The sequence below is a fragment of the Dermacentor albipictus genome, unplaced genomic scaffold (genome assembly GCF_038994185.2).
Source record: "Dermacentor albipictus isolate Rhodes 1998 colony unplaced genomic scaffold, USDA_Dalb.pri_finalv2 scaffold_18, whole genome shotgun sequence".
Lineage (NCBI taxonomy): Eukaryota > Metazoa > Arthropoda > Arachnida > Ixodida > Ixodidae > Dermacentor > Dermacentor albipictus.
In genome coordinates this window covers 3,682,543-3,708,115 of record NW_027225572.1, presented here as the reverse complement: position 1 = coordinate 3,708,115, position 25,573 = coordinate 3,682,543, and the positions used below count along the sequence as shown (strand labels likewise).

General features: G+C 45.1%; 1 protein-coding gene and 1 long non-coding RNA gene across 2 annotated transcripts; one reads left to right on the top strand and one right to left on the bottom strand.

Moving 5' to 3' along the window:
* The first annotated feature begins 76 nt into the window (after positions 1–76).
* On the top strand, positions 77–3,816 carry LOC139052083 (uncharacterized). Its single transcript, XR_011509686.1, has 2 exons — positions 77–614; positions 1,729–3,816. It is a non-coding gene; the product is annotated as an uncharacterized lncRNA (long non-coding RNA).
* A 13,047-nt stretch (positions 3,817–16,863) lies between these two features.
* On the bottom strand, positions 16,864–21,019 carry LOC139052085 (uncharacterized). The gene is made up of 2 exons (XM_070529163.1): positions 19,571–21,019; positions 16,864–17,605 (listed from the first exon to the last, which is right to left on the bottom strand). The coding sequence occupies exons 1-2, from the start codon at positions 20,930–20,932 to the stop codon at positions 17,573–17,575; spliced, it is 1,395 nt and encodes a 464-aa protein (XP_070385264.1). The 5' UTR covers positions 20,933–21,019; the 3' UTR covers positions 16,864–17,572.
* Positions 21,020–25,573: the final 4,554 nt, after the last annotated feature.

The window sequence follows — 25,573 nt, the reverse complement described above, 5'->3', positions numbered from 1 at the left end:
AATGCATTTTCCAGACCTACCTCGTGGATACGCTGATCTAACGTTTCACTGTTGAGTCATTGAGCGTCGAGGCAGTTGACCGTCTGGCAACGCTTTAGGTTTTCTAGCCAGCGGGTGCACTACTACGTGATTGTATGACTACTCCGCTGTACTCCGCATTCGCTGTTCGCTATGTTTTACTTGGGTGTTGCGCTCTATATTTTATCGTAAAGTAATCGTGCAAGGCCCAGCGCCGTTCACGAATAATGTCGCCGAGAAGACAATTCGGAAATTACTTATGGGACCCGTCCATCGACGTGCCCATACGCTCAAAATAGGTTCAAAAACGTTCATCAGTCGGTGCTTCGTCTGCCGCGTTGGACAGTGAACTGGGTTCTACTGATGCAAGTGACCAGAGTTTCTGCGAAAACGAAGCAGACGCTGACGCAGGCCACATCGCACCATTCCCTTCAATTGACGCTGCAACTGAAGACTGTCATCCATTGGAAAGCACGCATGAAACCTTGTCTACCTCGTCGTCTGAGAGCAGCGAATCGGAATGTGACGCTGATTGCGCTGACGTGTATCCTGACCCCGGCGAGCAGCGTTTTCCGAGGGGCTGGAAGGTTGACTTGGTAAGCGTTGTGGTGTCAGGCGTAATTTCCAGATATTATTTTGTTGCTGTGACGTCTTATTTTGCCCCACTGTAACGCCTGCCGCAGGTTATCTCCTGAAGCTTATGCAGCGTAGTGACCGAGTCATATAGTGAAAATATTGAGGTGATGGAATGAAGTAGGGAGCGTACCGATGCGATCATTGCTCGCAGCAGTTATTTCTCCCAATTAAGGAGAAAACGACGCTGTTAAATTCATATTACTGATGTAAACACAGTTTACATCAGTAAACTGTGTTTACTGATGGTAAAGCATTAGTAAACCGGTGCTGGTTAAGTGGAGCTGAGGCAGAAACAGAGCATCGCAGAGCCTTAGAATACGTAATGCGCTGATGGAATTTCCTAGGGTTTTCCTTTAACGTTCAGGCGTTATCTTGGCGCCTGTTCTAGCATATATACATGCGTGCGTGCGTGTGTGTGTGTGTGTGTGTGTGTGTGTGCGCGCGCGTGCGTGCGTGCGTGTGTGTGTGTGTGCGCGCGTGCGTGTGTGTGTGTGCGCGCGTGTGTGTGTGTGTGTGCGCGCGTGCGTGTGTGCGTGTGTGTGTGTGTGTGTGTGTGTGTGTGTGTATGTGTAATTTTGTCGTGTTGTGGCCAAAGCCTGCTTTTTTGGGGGTTGTTTGCAAATGAAGCCCTTAAATCTTCCTTGAACATCTGTCGTTATTTAATAGTACTCCAAAAGTACATGTTAAAAATATCTGCTGTCCCGAAGCACACATTTCATGGCAAGACAGTGCTTAGTCTCACTGTGCTGCATGTACCATGGCTGCTTTAAAGAGGTTTCTTTGGTGGCCATCTGGTGTTCACCATGCACAGTTGGCATCTGCATTATGTCGAGGCAGGTTCACAAAGTAAAAGGGGTAGCTTAAAATTGTGCATTAAAGTTGGTTGCCAGGTTAAGTAACATGTTAGCCAGTATAAACTCAGTGCCACAAGATAACTCATGAAGCCCTTGTCATGGCAGGACTTTCTGTCCAATTTACTGTGCAGGTAACAAAACAGGCATCTACAAGTGTATGATTGTAATGTTGTACTTTTTCTAACACCACCGTTGTTTGCTACCATTCCTCTCTGCTTAGGATGAAGACCTGTTTCCTGGAGCCAAGCTTACGAAAGCCGAAAGCCTCTTAATGGTCATGGCCCACAGCTTGCGCCATGGCTGCTCAAAAGAAGCCACCGATAGCTTACTGCAGCTTCTCAGAGCTCACTTGCCAGAAGGTGTCGCGTACTCAACATCAAAGTATACTTCTTTTTTGACACTTTGCCGGATCCGAAAAGCAGTATGCTAAGCACTTATACTGTAGTGTGTGCTCTGGGTATATTGGTGAACTACCAGAATTACCAGGAAATGATGTGGTTGGCAGTCAGTGCAATGTGAACTATGCGAGTGGCAGCTTACTGAAAAGCTCATCATTTTTTCTTGTAATGGATCTGAAGGGCCAAATTCCAGATGTGTTACAATCAGGAAAGCTGCAATACAGTAGAACAGGCACTTCCTTTGATGTGTGTGACATCACAAAAAGATATGAGTACAAGTTGCCTGTGACTTCGAATGACATTACATTGACATTGAATACTGACGGTGTGCCCCTTTTCGAAAGTTCTGATGCGAGCATGTGGTCTCTTCTTTTGATGATTAGTGAACTGCCATGCAAAGAGTGTGCACAGACTCTTTTGTTGTCTGGGCTGTGGTTTGGCACAGGGAAGCTATCAATGAACTCTTTTTTGATACAGTTTGTGAAAACAATGAATGAAATATCATCCACTGGAGTTGTTTGGAGGGACAGCAGGGGTGTATCGCACACGTCAAAGACATTTCCTGGTCCCCGTACAGTAGACAGCGTTTCCAAATGTGAACTAACTAGTATGACACAATTCAAGAGTGCTTATGGTTGTGCATCGTGTGAGGACTCTGGGCAGGTTGTTTCAAAAGGAAATGGGTTTTGTCGCGTGTGTCTGCCAAGTGCTTCTGCAAACAAGCTCAGAACACGAGCCATTTTTGTACCATGCACAAAAGGCCGTGCAGGCCCCTAGTTGTGGCATCAAAGTAGCAAGTGTGCTGACACTTCTTTCATTTTTTTTTCATTTAGTGAGGCCTTTGTAGTACACTACGTGCATGCCGTTTGTTCTGGTTTTGTTCGGGCAACAATGTTTATGTGGCTGAAGTCTAGACAGTGCCACCGATTTCATCTATGCTGACATCTTCCTGATGCAGACAAATGTCTTCTGAGCCTCACCCCCATATGGGAGCTCACGAGGCTGCCAAGGTCTTTAAAGGACATAAAGGAGTGGAAAGCTGCCGGTTGGAGGAATTGGCTGCTGTTTTGTTTCCCAGTCACATTAATAGGACGCATTCTAGAAAGACAGTACAACCATTAGTTGAAATTTTTTGTGATCATGCATTACCTTCTTGACCCTTGCATCTGCATTCAGGAGCTTGCTACAGTTAGGAGAAAGATGAAGAAGTTTCTTCTTGAGTACCAGGAATTGTACGGTATCAAGTACGTGACATATAATGCTCTCCTCTTTTGCATGTTGTCGACAGTGCCGTAAACTGGGGTCCTTTGTGGAGTCACCCTCTTTTTCCATTTGAATTTATGAATGGTACACTTAGACGCTAAGTCAATGGCATCAGATATCCACAATTTCAGATTGCCAACTGTAGCTGGCAAAATTAGATGTTTGCGTAATATTTTGTTTGAGATAAGTGAGTGATAGTTGTCCAAATGGCATGGTGAAGTAACATTTTCCTTAAACTACATAATAAAAGATGAGTAATATGAGATGCCATCAAAGGGCTTTAGACTTGCTTTAGCTATTCGCTGTCTGGAAGTTGCTCACAAGACCTTACAGTCACTTTCATCGCTTGTTACAAAATGAATACTGCAGCTGCATTTTGATTTTCCAACACCATAGAAAATGTTACATTACCTTGCAACAGAGTTCAGTTTTGTTGGAAAGCTCTATGGACTCTTTTGAATTAAGCACATCCTATTTAACCATGCTTGCTTTTGTTAAGTTATTACGTGATGTTGTGCCACATTTTTATGCTTTGTTATGATGTGTGCTGTGAGCAAAAGTGATATATACAGATTTTTTTCATGTATAGTATGCTTTTGTACACTTTTGCGATGCCTGTAAATAATAAAGAGCATTATATGTCTGGTTCCTTGAGTAATCGCTGCTTGGGGGAGTAGCACACAGGTTCACGAGTGGCCCTTCATATTATCACAAGCAATACGTTGGAATCATGGGGTGGCACAGAACATGCGCTTCATTTTCTCTTCATTTGCTTATCCACGTCTGCAAATCTGAAAATTGGTGCAGCAACACTGTGTGGCCAACAGCAGTCATCATTTGCATGCTAGATCTAACTTGCAAAATATAGGTCTATTGGGGAATATATTATAAGTCCAAACAGTGTGACATATTTCAAATGAGCTTTTTCCTATGAGGACAAAAACACGTTTCTTATTCGACAATCACTTAGTGAAATAGCTAGGGTAATTCAAATGTACACTTGCAGCATGCTAACAAACATCATTAAACAGCATTGCACTTGTATCAATACAAGCAGGGTGCTTGTAAATCTGCATATAGACACTTGCATTTAATAAGAAACAAGCAGTGCAATAGAGTGAGAGGTGCATTTTCTTTCATATTGTAGCAGACGGCTATCCTGACTCCCTTTAGGATAGGATGCATACTCATACTGTAACGAGTGTGACCTAGCTGATCCTCGGGCAACAATCACGATGGTTGTCAGTAATTTGCAGATAGTTGCTGTTGCCTTGTTGTAGTGTGCCTGTACTCTATCCTAATTTACACCTCTGGAATATTAAGAAAACATGGATGCCTGTTGAGAAAATGTAGAGCAGAAAAACATGGACAGACAAAAGAAACTAGATGACAAACAAGCATTCGTATCATTCTTTCTGTCTGTGTTTTCTCTGCTCAGTTTGTCAACATGTGGAACAACAAACCCAAACAGCCACAAGCTGAAGAACGCCTGGCTTTCGTCATTCCATCTAATACCTGGTGTCACAGAGCCACTTTCGATTGCAATCAAGCCTGATATGAATCAAATTTCTTGATTGCAATTGACAGTGACAGCTGATAACACTGTCCAATTAAGTGATCCTCATGGAGTTTCAGGTGTTCCAGGTCCAAGGGACTTGTCAAATTTGTCTAATGTGCTGTAAAAATTTCAACATAAAACATTTTTTAAAGGAAAATATTTCGTTTGTCATTGTGAATAGGGCCGTTATCATCAGCTGATTGTATGACACTGTTCTCGACATATTCTTGCTCCTCATTATTATTCGCTCTATTATGCTATTCCTTCATTCTCTCAGTTTTCTGTTTTTTTTTTCTGTTTTCTGATTTCTATATTTATGATTTCAGTAGTCTTCAGTATGTAAACAATTGTCCTAAAAAAATTCAATCCTACTTATAGTGCTTGGATCCACACTAACCTTTGGCTAAGCATCGAGACACTATCAAACAAATGGTAGTCAGCCTATGATCGCGATAAAGAGGCTCGAACGCGATGCGCGTATTATTGATCCTAATGGAGCAAGATCACGATTGAAAGCGACCATATGGTACCGGTCAATTGGAAATCAATTGGAAAGCATTCAACGGAAAAATCATTGGCAGTGCACAACGGAAATTCCGTTGAACTCTCGTTGTGGTGAGTCAACTGGTGTTGAAATTCCATGTACTTTGACTTGACTCAATTATAGTACAACTAATCGACAATGGAAATTCAACACCCATTTTCGTAAGGGTAAGTAAAAAACAAATTATATTGAGTCAGCGCTGATTAGTAACTTTTTGATGTCTTCTTTAAATTTGTTCTTAGGGAGATCAAACATGACACTTAAAGATGGGTTATTGAGAACGGCTGGAATCTGGTAATCGAGTTTTAGTTTGCCATAATTTGTTCTCGTTTTAGGGACCAAGTTTCAGCGTTGCCGAAGGGGGTATTTAGTAGGAGGGCGGTTTGCAGCAATGCAATACAAACGATTACGATGGATGTAACAGGCGAAATATGTAAACATGGTTTGCTTTAAGTAAATAATGCTTATGATAGAGTGGCAATGTTGGTAGGTTTTCCGGCCTACCATGGTAACCCTAAATAGCCAACAATGCCTTCTAACAATGCCTTCTTTTGCAAAAGCAATAACTTCTGAGAAATACTTATTGTTGTAGTGCCCCAGACCAGTGCACAATAGGACAATTTCGAAAAAAAATAATACATAGTATATGGACACTTGTAGGGAAACGGGAAAGAAATCGCTGATCCGGTAAAGACAACCAACAGTTTTACTAAGGCCCGTAAGGAGTTTTGAAATAGGCGTGTTCCGTGATAAATGTTCATTAAACCAGACACCAATAAATTTCTGAGTTGTTGCCTGTTGCAGTTTTGTGTTGGCGTATATTAGGTTAAGCGTGTAATGAACAGAGGCATTAATAGGTCTGAAAATTATGTACCTGGTTTTTGACAAGCTTAAACTAAACTTATTCGCCTGCATCCAAGTGTATAATTTTACTAAATAAGCGTTCACGATAGTTTCTAATTCTGCCAGAGTACGTGATGTGAAAAAAAAATATTTGTATCGTCAGCGTACATAACAAAATCTGGAGAATCAGGTATGTTACAGATGTCGTTTATATACAATAAAAAACAAATGTGGACCTAATATAGATCTCCGTGGAACCTCTTGGGTAATGCGGAAACGGTTCGAAACAAAACTTATTTCATTTAACATATTGTATTCTGTTATTTAGGTAACATTTCGGCAGGTTCAGTGCTATTCCGCGTATCCCGTAACTGTTCAGTTGACTCACATGAATTTCGTGATGTACGCAGTCAAAAGCTTTCCGGAGGTCTAAGAACAGACCGAGAGTGTATGCTCTGGGTTCAATGTTGTCAATTATCTTTTCTTTAATGGCGAGTAAAGCTTACTCAGACGATTTATTTTTGCAAAAGCCATACTGAGAGGGGTTAATAATGTTATGAGCGCTAAAGAACTATTCTACTCTACTATTAATGACTCCTTCGAATACCTTCGATAACACTGATAAGACAGAGATGGGACGATAGTTCGCGATTTGATTCCTATTTCTTCCTTTATACATAGGACAAACACGAGCAATCGTCAGTTCATCTGAGAAGGTACCACTTGTGAACATCAGAGTTATAATATAAGCTAAAAGCTCGCATATTATTGCAGACACATACTTCAATGGTATCGCTTTCATATCGTCATGGCCTGCTGAGACATTCTTTTTTATTTTCCCAATGTAGGTAGCTACTTCTTGTGGGATCACAGGCAACAACGAAATAGAGTTAGGTAAAGTGATAATGAGGTTGTATACGGGAGCGTTAGAGAGAGCTGAACTAATGCAGGCTTGCCAACTTCAATGAAGAAGTGGTTCATGGTGTTAGCTAATTGAGTTCCGCTAGCTTGGGAATTGGATGCAGCGATTTTTGAGTGGTTGCTGCGCTTGTGTTTGTTTCATAGTTCGTTTATCTCACTCCGAACTTTCTTGCGGTCATAATAAATTCTGGCGAACCGTTTTGTATAGTAAGCTGATTTTCCAGACTTGAGGTCTTTATTTAGTTTATTCCTAAATTTTTGAACTCTCTAAAAAGGGCTGCATCGCGAGTACGTACAAAGTCACGATACATTTTATTTTTAATACGTATTCTGTTATATAACACTTTATCAACCCACGGCTTTCTAGATTTACGGAAGTTGTGTTTTACCTTGAAACGCAGCATTATAACATTCCATAAACTTGGCAAGAAAAGCAGTATATGCCGCGTTGACTTCAGATATGCTGTATACGTCCTCCCAACACATATTCTGAATAAGAGTCCTAAATTTGGGGAGATTTTCATCGGAAATGACCATATTTAGCCTGGAGGCATTTTCGGATACTGACTTAATGCGTTTGAGACGAAGAAAACAAAAAATCTAGGTGTGGTTACTGATTTCAGAAGATAACAGGCCAGACTCCGTTTCTGGAGACACCATATTTGTGACACAAACATTCAGCAGGAAAGCTGTGGCAACGCTAATTCTAGTAGGCATGTTTATAGTGTTTAAACATCCACAAGATGCTATAAGGCTATTAAATTCGCGCGTACTGTGATCATCGTGCATGAGGTTAATGTTAATATCAAACATTATTACGAAAGGCAACCGGGAATTGGCGAGGTTCAAGAGTAAGCTTTCGAGAAATTTGAAAAAAAGGTTGTTTGTTCCCTGCAGGAGGTCTGTATACAACAGTTAAAATGACACTGGACAGTGATACGGCTAAACACTCAACATTGGAGTTTGTTACAGAAATTTCGTCTAACACACACTGCGGATAACAACTCTTTAAATACAGGGCAAGACCACCAGCTCTCATATTCGAACGAAGGAGGCCATGACACAGGTAATTTTTGAATGAAAGATGATCATCATGTGTTGTAAGCCATGTTTCGGTAAACAAAAGCACATCAAACGGTCAGTTTATTGACCCAAAAAACATATCTAAACCGTCACGTTTGTTCTTCATACTGCGGACATTAATATGCATAGCAGAGAGCATTTCTGTGAGAGGAGTAAACTTGTTGTTAAGGCAAGAAGCATCACAATGAATACAGTGGGGCGGGCAATCATTGACAACGACTGGCTAGTCACCAGCTGACAAAGATGTGGATGCCTAATCGGTCATTTTACTCAAGTCGGGTCGTGCACAAATTTCTATTGTATCATGTTTCATACCTGCGTGCAAACATTTTCCTTCCGTTCGTCCGAACAAATTTCCAACCTACTTCTTTCTTACGGGAAATGGTTGCTCCTAGCAGTTGTTTGTTGCCGTAAGTCAAGTGTTCATTTACATAGATGCGTCCACTATCAGTGAGTCCAAGGTCCTTGTAAGATAGCGCATGCTTTCTAGCCTTAGAAAGAAATGCATGGCGCTTATCTCGGCGGACAAAGCGGACCAAAATGGTGGTTTCGCCTTTACTACTGGTGGGAATTCTGCGACACGTGTCTAAGTCAGCGATAGAAACTTGTTCATTGATGGCCTCGCCAAGTTTCTCAATTACTTCTCTGGGTTCAATATCTGACTCCGCACCTTTGATTTCTAGGTTGTTTAGGCGGCTGTATGGTTCAAGTTCCTCCACTATTTGAGCGAAGCGTTTATCTTCAGATTGAAGATTTTCATTACAGCTTACAAGATCACTAATCACCTTTCTTAGCGCCTTGATATCAGAGCTGATAGCTTTCGTCTCGTCACAAGTGTCGTTACAGAACTTCAGGTTTTCCTTGACGGAACGCAGCTCAGCCCTCATCTCGCGTTTGAAATCTTCTAAAGCCTTCATAATTTCTTTTTCTTTCGACATGGCACAAGAACAGCAGGAAAGCAAATACGCAAATGTTCAAGTTTGTCAGCAGTGCGCAATAAACTATGCACTCAATAAAAGGCGGTTCAAATCGCTCACCTGCAAAGAGCAGAGGGAATTAGCGACGTGCTTTCCGTTCGCGCACCGCTGCCAAACTTGCAGATCCAGGAGTGTCACTGTTTTTAAGCTCGCAGAAGACAGCTGTGGGGCGCCGATTGGTTGCCGATTGCGGCCCAGGTACCGCAGGAAATCCGCTGTGTCCAGGCGGGAGTAATTGCGCAACGTAGTCCGACGGAGCCCAGGCACGTGTGACGAAATGTAGATGTTTGATGCTGCAAAGAGCAGAGGGAATACTCTTGTCATGGGAAGGAGCAAATGCACTCGAGAAATCATTGAAGCTGAAAAGATAAACAGACCAGGCCACACATTGGTGAGCCCACCTTCTATTTTTCTCCGCGATAAAGAGCTAGCGCTTCTGAGACGCTGATACCGGTTGTAGAAGCGATAGGTCCTTCTTCGGGCGTATAAAAGTGATGTAGGTGAAAAGTAAAAATTGTTGGTAGTTTTTTAAAAGAATTATGGGTTTTTAAGTGCCAAAACCACTTTCCGATTATTAGGCAGGCCGTGGTGGAGGACTCCGGAATTTCGACCAGCTGGGGTTCTTTAACGTGCAACTAATTGTTGGAAGTTAACGCTCGTACTGTTCGTGTGTGCCGGATTTTTACTGTCCCGTCCTCTGCGTGCTATTCAACGCTATTCAAATCATGCGCCAACAAGCCCAAATAGCTACGCTGCTGAATGGCATTTTTTGCTAACTTCAGCCGCTTTGAGCTCGCCCGCAAGCCGAATATTTGACATAAATTTACTACATAGCCGGACCGAATATTGTTATACAAAATCAACCAAAAGCAAAAAAAAAATTTTTTTTCAAGCTTTAGCAATGTCACTTTATTTCTTCTGTTTACATAAAAAAAACATAGCTATACCCCACACAAATAAAATGATTGATTGATTGATTGATTGATTGATTGATTGATTGATTGATTGATTGATTGATTGATTGATTGATTGAATTAGCTTGTCGTTGCTTAAGACAAAAGAATGAAGTTGCCCCACTGATATGGATTACGTTGCTCACCATAGAATATTTGTTTTGGATGTAAAAGTGCTGCTGCTCATGTCGCCCACAGTAACACGTAAATACATTATGTTCCACCCCATCTGACAGCTCTGTTCTGGCCAGTTGCGGTCTTAATGGAGTATAAATACAGCCATTACGATTGCTCAAGGAAATTATCATGGTTTACTGGATTTGTGCACAGTGAATAGGCAATCTGATTTTTGGACTTTGTTAATGTATTTATTATTAGTGAAGGTGGAATGTTACTCAACACTCTTGTTGCTTAAAAGACTAGCCTTAATATTGCTAGTCGTGCATATGGTACGTGGTTGGTAACTGAAAGCAGCGAGCTGCGGCTGCCGCCATCGTCGTCTCACACGTCATGTCGGGGTGAGGTTGAGAACGTGTATAATGTAAATGATAGGGACGGCGGGAGATGCGTCTGTGAGCACTTTCCAGCGAGAACGTCGTGGGTGTTGCCAAAGTGCCTTCTGGAGCTCTCGGGTAGTTGTAACAATGTCCTCTGGAACTTCCTGACCATCGACACAGTGCCCTCTCGACGACTGTAATCACGCGCTACTCCCCCGCAAAAGTATTGCAGAACCCGCCGGGGACTTTTGTACTCATATGCAATAGCCCAGAGGGTTCATAGTATGTTAGAAAGAGGATATCGACTAGAGAATGCATAAAGCGAGCGCCTTGATGAAATGGGTGAATGATAACCGCTCTTCGCTCGCGGCAGCTTGTATACATGGGAAACTCCCCGGTGAAAAGAAAGGTGCCGTCAGAAAGCATGCTTCGTTTGGCATCGCTTCTATAAGTGAAATGTTACTAGCCAATATGGCAACAGTTGCAGACAAACTGCACGAATTTCAATGCAAGGTGTGATGCGGCACATTACTGATATTTCTGAGAAATAAACGCCGTAATATAGTTTCCACATGTGGGCAACTGACACAGGGCGTGCCGACCCAAAGGCACACCAAAGCACCACAGCGTCAAGACGACAACATGCAAGCGGCTCTCCAGCAAATCAATGCTTCAGTCACGAGGCGATGAGCCCCTCAGTGCTTTTTTCCCATGGTGTAAACAATGACGCACAGGGCCTCTAGCGCATGGTCTTGCAGTGTGTTCGGTGTACCACGTAGACAAACACAAGTTGTGCACCCAAGGTGACATTTAGCATCTCAACACGACTGTCGTAAGGCATCAATATCACCGCCAAATATCGTGAATGACGGTAAACAACACAGAAAGCTTCACTTATATTGGTTATTTACGTATTGCAGAAGGTAGCGAAAAGTACTCTCAAAGTACCACAGTTGTCACTGACGAAATCACCGAGTCGTCAGCGTCGTCCGGCTCCAGTTCCCGCACCCTGTTCTTATATGCGAGACGCCGCAGAGTTAGGCGAATACTCTCATTTTCTGGAATTGTAACGCACCTCGGTGCCGACACAACTTCCGGCAGCAGTAGTGCACTCTGCAGCATTCGCACATGATGTTTGTTGGAAACGAAAGTATGTGCGGAATTGCCCGCTGTCCGTCTTGTCTATGTTTAGGTAGCCATGGACACCCATAGTGGGTCTGGGTGTTTGTATTCGAGGCACAGTAAACCTTCCTGTTTCCGACCACTTCAACGTGGACATCGGCAAAAGGTCCTCGAGTACACTTGGCATCGCTTGTCCTGCGGGCGCGAATCACTTGGCAGCACAGATTCCACAAAAGCACCGCCACCGCATGGTGTCGACAATGCTTAGACCGGAAAGCACTTGTCGACGCTTTATGTTCCGCTCCAGAAACTAGCACTTACGCCTTGAAAGACCATGCCAACACTCTTAAAATTTTCACAGCGTTCTGGGTGTATAGCGGGTGTATTTATCTTTTCACCCTTGTAAACACCCTTGCAACACCCTTCTTTACAGAAAGGGGTGTTTAATAAATAGAACACCCTTGGAGCACCCCAGTCTTACTAATTTACACCCTAATTTTAAGGGAGTAAGTGAACAAGCTTACAGTATATCATACATGAACATTGGCAGTTTACGCTTTGATATTGGCTATGCATGAAACGTGTGCTCCGTGCGCTTTAACTGTAGTGGAATGATTAGATCCGGGCATCTAGGCAGCAGGGCACTGACTGCGAACAGCGGTCAAAATTGAAGTTTCCCACGAATGTTGATTTCGAACGGAAGACACTAACGCGCCGACTTTGCGTAGCCTGATATCTGCAAACAACCTCGTATGACCAATGCAAAATCTTTACAATGCTATCACTGAATACTTAAAGGTATGGAAGCAGTTTGGCTAGGAATGGTTAGGAGTGAGGGTTAACGGTAAATAGCTCACCAATTTACGGTTTATAGATGACATTGGCATACTCAGCAATGCTGCAGACTATTTGCAACAAACGTTTGAGGACCTTAGCGAAGAAAGTGTAAGAGCCTGATTGAAGGTTAGTATACACAAGAGAAAAGTAATGTTCCACAGCCTGACGAGAGAACGAAATGTCATGATCGGCAATCAGCCTGTAGAACCTGCGCAGAAATACGGTTATTGAGGTTAGTTACTCGCAGGGGCATCTGATGAAGAGAACTAACAAAAATAAAAAAATATTTGGAGAGGTTACGGCAGGCATTACTAAATCATAACCATGGAGTTTACGGCTAATCATTGCTTTCTATATGCCATTACTAACATATGGGGCCGAAACTTGGCGGTTACAAAAGAAGCTTGGGAATGCGTTGAGGACGGCGCAACGAGTGATGCAATGAAAAATGTTAGGCGTGACGATAATAGACGGGAAGACAGTGATGTGGGTTAAAGAGCGAACGGGAATAGCTGATGTTCTGGTTGACATTAAGAGAAAGAAGTCGTGCAGGGCAGACCATGCAATGCGTAAGGGAGAGAACCGCTAATCTATTGGAGTTGCAGAATGGCTGCAAAGGGAAGGGAAGCACAGTCGAGGACGGCAGAGAATAAGGTGGGAGTGATGGAATTACAAAATTTGAAGACACGTGGAACCAGTCAGCACAAAACAGGGTTATTAGAGATCTCTGGAGAAGCTTTCGTCCTGCGATGGACATCAAAATAGGTTGATGATGATGTCATGACATCCACGTCAGCTTCCGGGCATGTCATTCATGTTATGTCATACATGCGTGTCATGAACATTCTGATAGCTCGATTACGTTGATTGCGGGGAGGGGGGCACGCCAGGCCCATTTAACGCTAACAGTAAAATTTTTCCTACTATGGCGCTGGCCCAGCTCCTTCCCCCTCCACGGCCGATTGCCACGTTTCCCCCCAACCCCCTCACACGAAAAATTTTCTGGCTACGTCACTGTGGGGAGGGAGTGTAATGTTGCTCTAGGCCCCTCCTCCTAACTTGTCAAAGAAAGCGAGGGAGGGGAGCTGCCGCCGGGCCGCAAACTTTAGGCAGCCCAATTACCGGCTGCATTTCCTTTTGGACGTGAATACTGCTCCAAGTAAACACAGTAGGATTCGTGGCGGTTGAACGGCATGCGAAAATAAAAAAAACTACTTACAGCTATCAACAAGTCTTAACTCGAGCAGGTCTTTGGGAGCTGGGCAAGAATCTCATGAAAAGCTTCGCACCCTCTTACATGCATTGTCAGCTCTAGATAACCATCGACTGCACATTTCCAATAAAAAAAAGATCACACAGAAACTCCTCTGGGAGTTGTCTGAGTATGCGTAAGCATTGTGACACTTGCTCATCTACACGTAGTCCGATGTTGTCATCAATGTTATGACCCTTGATGCGACGAGTCTAAGCGACAGCGCTTCGGCGACACGAGCTACTATGGTCGGCGACGCAAAGTGAATGAAGCAAGCAAAGTACTGCAAGTGGCGGTTACAGATGGGCTGATGACGTTCCGTTCATTTTGAGCTGTTATCGCTCTTTAGCGCTTCACTCATCTGCGTCGAACCATTATCAACCGTTCTCCGGCGGCGTCTGCTTGTGACACGGCCGCGCGAACCGTATCTCGAAAGCGAACTGCAATGCGGACAGAGTGGGCCCACTGCTGAAAACCTCACGCGCTGCGTTCTCACCGTTTACTTCGCTTTGAAAACACGCGCGCGTACACCTATCTCGAAAGTTATCTGCGAGAAGCGCATAGTGCGGAAAGTGCTGAGAGCTGCGGGAGCGCTGTGTTCTCGCCGCTTCGGTCGCGTTGAAGCGAGAGCTAGCACGAAGGTCAATTCACTCGCTGCTGCGGGTTCTGTTTTGAAAGTTATCGTGCGGTACGGACTGACAGACGGATGGTTTTTCTTGACGTGTAAGTGTAGAAATGTTTACATAATAAAAAAATCGCAGAGCCCGCGATTTCGCGATAACAACCAACACCAACCTACTCCAGAAGAGGGTTGTAGCGCAGAAAAAGACAACACATAGCACGCGAGACGGGACAGGTGCCTGTCTCGTCTCGCTTGCTATGTGCTGTCTTTTTCGACGCTACAACCCTCTTCTGGAAACATGTACCAACTAGCCCCCCAACAACTATCACCAACCTACTCCCCGCCCCCCGCTGAGCGATGCTGTCTTGGTCGCCCCCTCCCTGCCACTGGGAAAAGGGACACTACATGGTCGATTCAAATAGGTCGCGAAGCTTCGGGCGAAAAGCGGTTCAGTACAGATTGTCACCGACCTCAGCATGCGACCTCAGCATGCGACCTCAGCATGGGAGCAGCGATTGAAGCGCGACTATGTTTGGAGGGAACAAACATTGGGAAAGAAAAACGCGTTCTTTAAATTCAAACGAGACACAGTTACATTCATTCAACGAAAATAAAATTCCTAGTCAATTTTATATTTCGTGATGAGTTAAGAAAATACGTTTCATTTTATTATTATTCATAAATGCATTTCTTTTCAGCTCCCATCGCTACAGGGGGCGTTGCCGCCACTATCACTCGCAATGCAATGCACGTCTTGAAATGGGCAGAAAGGCGCACCGGCGCACTGGTATCACCTGTTCAAATACGCCCCCCTCACAATTTGTGCTTTCTTGCTTGTCGAAATTTTTTTTTTTAAATTATGGGGTTTTACGTGCCAAAACCACTTTCTGATTATGAGGCACGCCGTAGTGGAGGACTCCGGAAATTTTGACCACCTGGGGTTCTTTAACGTGCACCTAAATCTAAGCACACGGGTGTTTTCGCATTTCGTGTCGAAATTTGTCTGAATTTGGTGACGCGGGTAGCTTCATTGCTTCTTAATCTGTTCAGTCAAAAGTAGTGAGTTACGACGACCAGATAATTGTGTAGTTGTTTTCGTGCGACTGCTGGCCGACGGGCTTGGCATCCGACAATAGGATCAGCACTCTACACCTAAAGCTTTCGTCGGCCTCCAACAAAAAGTATGTTCTCTGCAGGGATGCGATTTCGACAACCATACGGCTGGCCTGTTCCTGCAACGCTTTCCACGCTGAAAGTCGAAACGCCCATCAAGTCAAATGGCGGGGCATTTGAATATATAGCTCCAAAGGAAGAACAAAACAAATTTCGCGCCTTCGAGAACAAACTGACGTCACTTCTGCTTTTAACGGACATGGCGTCACGTTATTTTTTCTTCCTCCGGAAGTGTTCCCACCACATACAGATGGCGCTAAGCCCCATGAACCGACGATGGACCGCCATGTTTTGAACGTATGGGCTCCTATGGAAGCTTCGCTACCAGATATATTTACCTTGGACACTACGCCTCTATCTCAGTTGAAGAAACTATGATAAAACGTTAACGAGAAGAACGGCCTTTCCTAACGCGTTGTCCTATGGCCTCTGAGATTAGCATGCGGGGCTCACGCTCGCAAATCTGGGGGTGCCATAATTGACCACTTAATCGCATAAAAGGACAAAAAATTAATGCCAAGCGACACAGTAAAAAATGTAAGCAAAGAACTGATCTGTTTTTACATCTTGTACTGTGTCTCCAAACAAAAGAACCATACTGTTTGCGGAAAAGAAACAAAAATATTGGACAGCCGCAACACACGCAACTAAAGCCGCCACCGCCGGCATAACGCGGAACCAACAGTTGGCAACATTCATTCGTGCTTTTCCGCTTCGTCTCCGCAACGAGAGCCGCCATCTCTTCGCGCCTCGCTCCTAGGGTTTTATTATTGTGCAAGTCCGCGCACGCAGCTCAGCGGTGGATGCACGGCGTCGTGCATCCACCGTTTTCTCGTGTTCGCACAATCGGTGTGAGACAGGTCGCACGTTAAGGGTTTTGATAGAAGTGCCTCACGTCCAAATGAAGCGGTCGTGCGGGTCACGATGGAAGAATACCACAGAGCGCTGACAGCGCTCCGTTCTTTCACCTAGCCTATCTTCCACCGTGGTACGGGTGCTGTGGCGATTAAAGCCCCTGCATCTACGCGCCACCGCCGGCCAAGCTAAGTACCGCCAACCTATCCTCCTCCTCCACGCTCCTCTTCTCTCACCCCCTTAGCTTCCGGCGTGAAGCGGAACTTACGTAGATTCAACTTCCTGTTCTGAGTGGAAGTGACGCTGTTTTTTAGCGTTGTTTACCTTCGCGTCGATAGAGAGGCTTTAATTGCACCAGCTGCGGTGGAAACTGTGAATGCGATTGCATCCAAGAACCACCGTGTATCGTTTGTGGTGTCGACAGAGTAACAGTCCGGACCAGTTCTCAGCAAACGAAGACACCCCAGCATTTATTTGTGCTCGTTTTATACCCAGTACAGGAAAGGGCACACAAGTGGCGAGCATGCGCCGAAGATGCTACACGCAGGCACGTATCATTTCGGCTTATCTATCCGATACATCTTCCTTTCTTGGAAGGAAAATAAACAATTTTAACGTTTTAACGAACAAATGAGTTCAAAAGAATACACAGCACCATCACCGATTAAAGTTTGCGAACGCAGTTCAGAAGGTGTAGAGCTCACGGAACTTGCACGAAATTGTCGTCATATCGCAACCGCTGTGGTTGTCTTCTTTCGCGCTGGGATCTTCTTGGTTCTCGTGTCGGTGGCGTAATGGCGGGAGCACTTTCGTTGTTTGATTGGACCTGGCACGGGGACCCGTTCTCGCGGCTGTCGTCTGGTATGTCGTCATCACTAGGCGCAATGCTGAAAGGCTCAGCCGTAGCCATGAGATGTTGTCGGTTGCGTCGCAAGACGACGCCGTCTTCGGTGGCGACCTGGTACGACCTTGGTTGGGCAGTTGCATTAAGAATCTTTGCTTTCGGCGACCACGAGTCTCCTCGTACTCTGACGACCTGGCCTTTTTGTAGCGGTGCCAGACTGCGTCTTGGGGTTCGGTACTGTTCATGTTTCTTTACCGACTGCCTGTGAGCTTCGTTGAAGTCTGGGAGAGTTGTGCGAAGTCGTCTGCCCTGAAGCAACTCTCTAGGTGACTGACCGTCTTCTAGCGGACTGCTCCTGTAAGCGAGTAATCCAAGCCACAAATCATCGTTCATCTCCGACGTCTTTTTTAAAATTCGCTTTACTATTTGAACGCCTTTTTCTGCGAGGCCATTCGAGCGAGGAAACCGCGGGCTGGACTTAATGTGTTTAAAATCGTACTTCTTGGCAAACAGTGAAAACTCATGACTCGCAAACTGCGGACCATTGTCTGTGCACACTTCAATAGGTATTCCATACCGTGCAAACACTGCACTGAGCTTTTGCACAACTGTGGCCGTCGTTGTATCGCTTAGAAGTTCCACCTCCGGAAAGTTGGATAACGCGTCAAAAACACACAGGTACGGTTTTCCGGCCCACTGAAAAAGATCAACACCTACTCGGTACCATGCATGTTCAGGCACTGGGCGGTCCATGAGCGGTTCACTTTGCTGCCGATATGCATACTTCTGACAGACTGCACACCTCTTGATGTGTGCTTCAATGTCACCATTGAGACCAGGCCAAAACAGCAGCTTACGTGCTCGTGATTTGCATTTATTTATTCCCAAGTGGCCTTCGTGAATTCTTCGAAGTAGCTCAGGGCGCATGCTTGACGGTATCACCACCTTGCATCCCTTAAGCAACACACCGCTCAAGACAACCAATTCACTTCCGAAGGATTTTAGTATCCCAGGGACTGGACGACTGCTTTCCAAGCAATGAATGACTTGACTCAAGTAGTCGTCCTTGCTAGTTTCTTCTGCCAAGCGCTTCAATGTTTCCTCGCTGACAAGTGATGACAAAACGCTTACCGCGTGAACTTCCACGTCATCGTCGATGTTTGCTTCTGGGCTTTCGATGGACGCTCGAGACAGCATGTCAGCGACCACCAAGCGTTTACCTGGTACGAATTGGAGTTTGTAGTGGTATCTAAGCAAGCGAAGAAAAAATCGCTGCAGTCTGGGCGGCATTTCTCCAATCGGCTTCTCCGAGATAGCTATTAAGGGTCGATGGTCTGTCTCGAGGACAATGTTACGTCCGTACGCAAAATGGTGAAACTTTTCGCACCCGAAGACAACAGCCATAGCCTCTTTTTCTATCCTAGAATATCTACGTTGCGCTTCGGTTAAGACGCGTGAGGCATAAGCGATGGGCTTCCAAGAACCCTCATGAAGCTGCCAGAGAGCCGAGCCTATTCCATTTTGCGAAGCATCGGATGTTATCTTCGTAATCCGTTTAGGATCGAAAATCGCCAGCACAGGATCTTTGCTCAGACTGTCACAAATCATTTTCCATTCTTTCGCGTGGTTTTCCGTCCACTCAAAGATACGGTCTTTCTTTATCAAGTCGCGAAGCAGTTTCGTTCGGTCCGTAATTGATGGCAGGAACTTCGACAAATAGTTTACGACACCGAGCATGCGCTGCACTGCTTGCTTGTCAGTCGGCGGTGGCATACTTAACAGAGAACTGACCAGGGTAGGATTTGGGCGTATGCCGTCTGCCGCAATAACGTCGCCAAGAAAAAAAATCTTGCGCACGCCAATGCTGCACTTGTCTGCATTAAACGTTAGACCAGCTTTCTGTGCTGCTTCTAGTACCGCTCGTAACCTCTGATCGTGCTCTTTTCTTGTCGCACCCCACACAATGACGTCATCAACGTACACTCGCACTCCTGGCAGTGTTTCGAATATTTCGCTAAGAGCCTTTTGAAACACTTCTGGGGCGGACGCTATACCGAAGGGTAGCCTCAGAAAGCGGTAACGACCGAAGGGAGTCGCGAACGTACAAATTGTTGACGTTTCATCATGCAGCGGTATCTGGTGAAACCCCGAGTTCGCGTCAAGGCGCGAAAAAAAAACGTGCTCCAGCTAGTTCCGATTCAATATCTTCTCGACGCGGCATCTCATAGTGCTCGCGCTTGAGATTCTCATTAATTTTCCTCGGGTCCATGCATAAACGTAGTTTTCCGTCCTTTTTTCTGACGATAACTAGAGGACTCACCCAGTCCGTCGGCTGGTCTTGCTTTGCTATAATGCCGGCTTTGACCATGCGGTCAAGTTCTTCGCGCAGAGGTTCTTTCAAGGAAAGGGGCACACGGCGGGCTGTCTGGACGACTGGCACCGCATCTTCTCGAAGAACCATGCGGTATGGGCGCTTGATACATCCAGTCCCAGAAAAAAGTTGTTGAAACTCTTGGACAACTGCCTCGCTGTTGCTTGTTCCGATGTCGTCTACGGTGCGCGAGAACAGTCCAAGCAGTTCGCTGGCTCGCAGTCCAAGTATGGCATGACGGTTCTTCTTCACGATGAAGAAATTAATCTTTGCCGTCTTGCTTCCGACGGCCACCGTGGTAGTCATGACTCCGAGATGCTTGATGACTCCTCCGTTGTAAGATCGTAGGACACAGTTGCTTCTAGCCAAGGGTACCCTCAGCTGCAGTTTTTTGTAGGCAGATAATGGCACGAGGTTGGCTTGCGATCCTGTGTCAACTTTGAAGTCTATTGTGTCCGCAACTTGCGCTCTGACCACCCAGTCACGGTCACACGATCTTCCAACGCTGTTGACAGATACATCAAGGATTTCAAATTCCTCTTCGCTATTTTCGGTGCTCCTCACTTCCCTAACTTGTCTATTCACCTTGCAACGGACAGCAAAATGATTCTGCCCTTGGCATTTTCTGCACACTTTGCCAAATGCAGGGCAGCTTCTCGGACCGTGCGTACGTCCACACCTGCGGCACTTGAACATTGCAGGTCGTTCATCGCACTGCTGCTGCTTCGTACGCTCCCGTAGTTTGACAGCGTCAATCTGTCTCTGTTCTCGAGACCAGATTTCGTTTTGCGCGGCAGTCATTTCCGCAGCCTTGCAGACTTCTTCCGCTTTAGCCAAGGTCAACTTCTTATCTTGCAGCAACTTTTGCCTTACTTTGTCATCATTTGTACCAAAAACTATTTGGTCACGTATGAACGACTCTGCCATGGTGCCAAAGTTGCATGAACGAGACATCTTCCTGAGCTCTCTCACAAACTGTTCAACCGGCTCACCTTGAGCTTGGACGCGTTGCCTAAAGAGGTAGCGCTCGTGCACTTCATTCAGCTGTTCTGCGCAGTAGGTGTCGAACTTGGCTATGAGAGGTACGTAACTTTCCCGGCTCTCATCGTCCCCGAAGGTGAAGTTGTAAATTTCCAGTGCGTCGTCACCTGCCACGGTTAGCAGCAAAGCAATCTTTGAGGCATCCGGTCGAGGCTTCTTGTCGGGCGCGGAGGCAACCAAGAAAAGTTCAAACTTTTGTTTGAAAAGCTTCCATTGCTTACTGATTTCGCCGGTGAAATGTAGCGGCTCTGGTGGCTTCACAAGTTCCATGCTGCTTTACCGTGCCCGAGCACTATGGGCGTGACTTCTGACACCATGTATCGTTTGTGGTGTCGACAGAGTAACAGTCCGGACCAGTTCTCAGCAAACGAAGACACCCCAGCATTTATTTGTGCTCGTTTTATACCCAGTACAGGAAAGGGCACACAAGTGGCGAGCATGCGCCGAAGATGCTACACGCAGGCACGTATCATTTCGGCTTATCTATCCGATACACACCGCCTATTGTAATCGGCGATCTGATCGTGTTCGCTGCTTCGCGTCAACCTGCGACGGGTTGTGCCACGAGAGACAACGTACAGTGGAATGTAGTGCCTGGGCGCTTGGAGAGCGCTCCCGTTTTTCGTGCATTTGGAAAACAGCGGCCGCAAACTACTACTTCAGCGGAATACAACAGCTTGTCCCCTTTGAATTCTTCTTGTTTTGGAGCATACATCCCCTCCAGCCAGCACGTATGGAGGGACTTTTGTGAAGGAGTTCGCAACGCCAATTTGTACGGCAGACGCATAGAGTTTATGCTGTTGATTCTGAGGTTGAACTTGTCTCGTACGATCGAACGTAGCGAACGTCCCAAGTGCGTGCACTACGTGAAGGACTGCAATGACGTGAAGCTATGAAATATAACAAGTTCAAATTTGCGTGGAGGGCATTCAGTAACATGGTGAAAACAAGGGTGCTTTTCTTGTGCGATATGAGCGGAGGTGTGCAGTGAATTGGTGCGTGTGCGCGTGTTGTAACACGTGCAAAGGTGTACGGCGAATTGTGTGGATGACGCGAGCAGATGCGCACTGCGAATTGTGTTAGTGTTGTGACGCGAGCATCTGCTCGCGTGTACGGCGAATTATGTTCGTGTGTTGTGGCGTGAGCAAAGGTGTACGGCGAATTGTGTGTTGCAACGTGAAATTACGATGGCTATTTTTTTTTTATTGCGAGTGTTCAGGAGGCGAACACGGCAGTATTTCGGGCGGTAGGTGTGTCATACTTCTGTTGTCGCGCTTGTATCCGTCCCTGGCCTAAGCGCTAAAGCACTTCCATCTACGCGCCACCGAAGTTTTATGCCGGCAGAAGGGAGGATGGAGGGGCTTTGTTTAGCCTTACTTACTCAACTTTACTCAAAGCGTCCAAATTTTGATGTACGTCAGTTTAGTTATTGGTCGAAAAGACACCTACTTGTTTGGTGAAGTGGAGCAGCGTTGATTTGCTGAATGCTTTCAGAGTTATTCAAGCTTTGTGACGTAAATGTGAAATTGGCTTATGCCTACTGCTATTGTATGAACAAATACTGTGCGTTGCATGTACCACTCTGTCAACACTTCATATGCCTACATTTTGTATATATTCTGTTCGTAAAGGCCAACTGTCCTCCACCTTGCAGTAAAAAGAAAGTTCATACAGGATGTACCAATACGTGCTTCTTTCATAACTGATGCTCTCCGCACTTTGTCAGCGAAAGAGGACGACAGGCAAAGCGTGTGGGCGCAGTGTACGCAAACAAGCGCGTAGATGCACGCGAACGACGCTTGGTGGAATGGCTAGTGCGAGCAACTCAGATTTGCACCGGTTGCTTTGCACGGGCGCCTCACCATCGTCTGCAATGGGAGCGGAAATTCTCGCAGCGCAACTCCAGGAAGCGGAAACGCCGGAACCGGAAATACCGGAAGCGGAAATGCCGGAACCGGATTTGGTGTGAGGGGAAAAGGCGGCGCATACAAAGGTTGGCGCTACTTAAGAGAGCGGCGGTGGCGCGTAGATGCAGGGGCTATAGTGGCGATGTGCCCCCTTCTCGAAAGCGTCGTCGGGTTTTCGGCATGCCGATTTCAAGTACGTGCAAATCTGTTTCGCCCTCGTATTGAGCTCCGGAGAAGAGCGTGCAATATTTCCTGTGAAAGATGCAGTGCCCGTCATCATTGTGTGAATTTCGAGCGGCAAAAGAGAACTGCGGCACTTAGCGCACACAGCGGCTGCTAAGTCAGTGTGGAAATTGTTTTACGTTGCCGTAATATATTGCTCGTGGCAACGTTATGTATGTAAATGGGAAGCGGTAATAATATTAGAGAGCAGACAGTTGTTTCGCTCGATGTTTGGTCGTGTTCATGGCGTTGTGAAGGCTAGAAAACTAACTGGCTTGATGGGGCTTAGTTCTAACTTCAACGGGCGTAACGTTGGGGCTGTATGTGTTTGTTTTCCGTGCCGCGAGTACCACTTTCATGTTTTGTTGCATGAGAGTGGTAGCAGCTACGTGTCACCTGGGCAGAATAAAATGAAAGCAATTTCCCCACTTTTATACGTATGCAATGTGACGTGAGAAAATTTCCAGCGTTTTATTCGGAGCGTAAATATCCAATATAGTTTAGTAGGAAACTCAAATTGTATCTTGGCTTAGTAGCCGTGAGAGAAGTGAAACTCGCATTCCTTTTTTAATTGTTCGCCCAATTGATCTGCCAGGGGCGCACGTCATCGGGTATTTGACAGTAACTTCGCCACATGAGTCGTTTTATGCGCTAATATTGCCCGGTTACGTATCCTGTTAATTTATGCCGACACTCGTTCGTCTTATTTTTAAGCGATTACTATCCCCGCGTACCGGATGATGCCAAACTTCTGAGGTGTGGCAAACAAGGGAAATTCAAAGTGGCGTGGCTGCAATTCCTGTTTTTGCGTTTCTTGCATTCAAAGCCAACGCACACAAAATCACTGATCTAGTTCCATTTCTGCTGTACGTGATCAATCTAATGTGACAACTGTGTTTGCTCTTTAATTTTCTCCCTTTATTGTGTATTCAGCTTGGCTGCCAGAAAATGCTAGAACTTTTTTCAGTATCCCATTGACGCAATGTTTCACTGATGGCCGTGTGTGAGAAACACAAGATCACAAAACTGATAGAAAAATCATGAGATATTTCTTTTATATAGTTTGTACTCGACTTTTGGTGATGATGTCGATCGACCTTAGGCCTGGTGACAGCACACCCGGCATCGCCAAATTGCAGCCTGTCAGTTGAGTGCCCCCGAATGGACCATCAACATCAGAAAACGACGTAGAGCAAGAAGGGCCAATTTTCACTTTGGAACATGCTACTGACAACGGCCTTTTTCTTTTTGATGAACTAAGTAACATATTTACAAAAACAATGCTTTCGCTTCGTGTAGCCTACATAGAATTGTTTTCGCTTATACAGATATTCAGAAAGCAATACTTCTGAACCCTTTTTGCATGCACAAATAAATAAAGAGGAGTGCACTTTCTGAAGAAATTGATGCACTGAAATGTGCATTCGGTACACACAGAGGTGCAAAATAACCAAAAACCTTAAAGCAGTAAAAAAACAAACAAGTTTGAAAGATGTTCTAGCATCCTAACCCGCCTTGGCATAGGGTATTAAATGTAACAGCAACAGAGGTGCATGCAGAGACGTGTTTCTAAATGTTTGCAAGATATGGACATTGTCTAAGAAATCGGTCTTATTTTGTTCGAGGTTCTTGGTGCCACGGCAGTACAGTAAAAGCTCAAGATGATGTCCTGCTCCCTATGAAGCACCTTTAGATTTTAAAATTAAATTCTCGGGTTTTACATGCCAAAGTCACAACCATCTGGCAATCTGGCCTTCTTTAATGTGCACGTGAATCTAAGTGCATAAGCGCTATTACATTTTACCCACATTGGAGGGCAGCTGCCATGGCCTAGATTGAAGCTGTGACCAGCATGACTGAGCAGCATGGCACCATAGTAACTAAGCTATAACACCAAGTCAGGATGAGAAATACTGCTTAGAACTACGAACTTGGCTCACAAGCGCGTTGCACTAGGTTAAAGGAGTGTGGAGTACTTACAGCAACCGTTTATGTATCGATTTCTTTTTAGGCTGTCGACTCCATTATTAGGGTGCGAAGCTTTAATTAGTCAAAACCACCCTAAATTACACAACCAGCTCAAAACACGCACCATGTATAGGAGGGTTTGGACATGAAAATGGAGTCAATTCATGTCGCCGAAAATGGAGGTGGCAGTCACGTTGTTTCATGCATTTTGCCTAAAACATAGTCAATAATAAATAAACAGCTTCAGAATATTCTTCTCAAGAAGTGTTTTTTTCAAGTCTGAAAGAAGGAGCCAAAAGGTGTTCAGGTGCACGAGCGGTTAGTTACGCGGTACTTGCATGTATTCACGGGCTTCTTTCAAGCTCGAGAGAAAAAAAAACATTTGTATTGCACCTATTGGGCTTAAAGAGCTGGATTGAGAATTTTGCAGTAATCTCTACAATTTTCTCACTTACGATTTTGCTTTGAACATAATGTTTGAGCAGTTAGATAATCATTAATAACTAATTACCTAATTCGGCGAAATGCAAAAATAGGTTTGACTTTCTCAAAAAGATGGCAAACAAAATTACCTCGGTTTTGTCCAGCTACATGGCACTTGTACAAATTTAAAGCTTGCACAAGTCACACAGGCCACCAGGTACTTACAAGGCATATATAGAAGCGGCCAAGTTGTGTGATCCAGCCATGTGTAGCGAATCACGAAAAAGAACCACGTTTGTTTGACTTATGGGCACGATGAGATTTACATGCTCGACAACTTGTATCCGTGTGTTCTAGGCCTGTTCGTAGTTTAGATGCTACATAAACAATT

Excerpts from the sequence above, each read along its gene's own strand:
- LOC139052085 (XM_070529163.1), bottom strand. The coding sequence starts at position 20,932 with ATGGAACTTGTGAAGCCACCAGAGCCGCTACATTTCACCGGCGAAATC. Across the intron at positions 17,606-19,570 it reads AAGACCAGCCGACGGACTGG|GAGCAGTCCGCTAGAAGACG; the intron begins GTGAGTCCTCTA and ends ACTCGCTTACAG.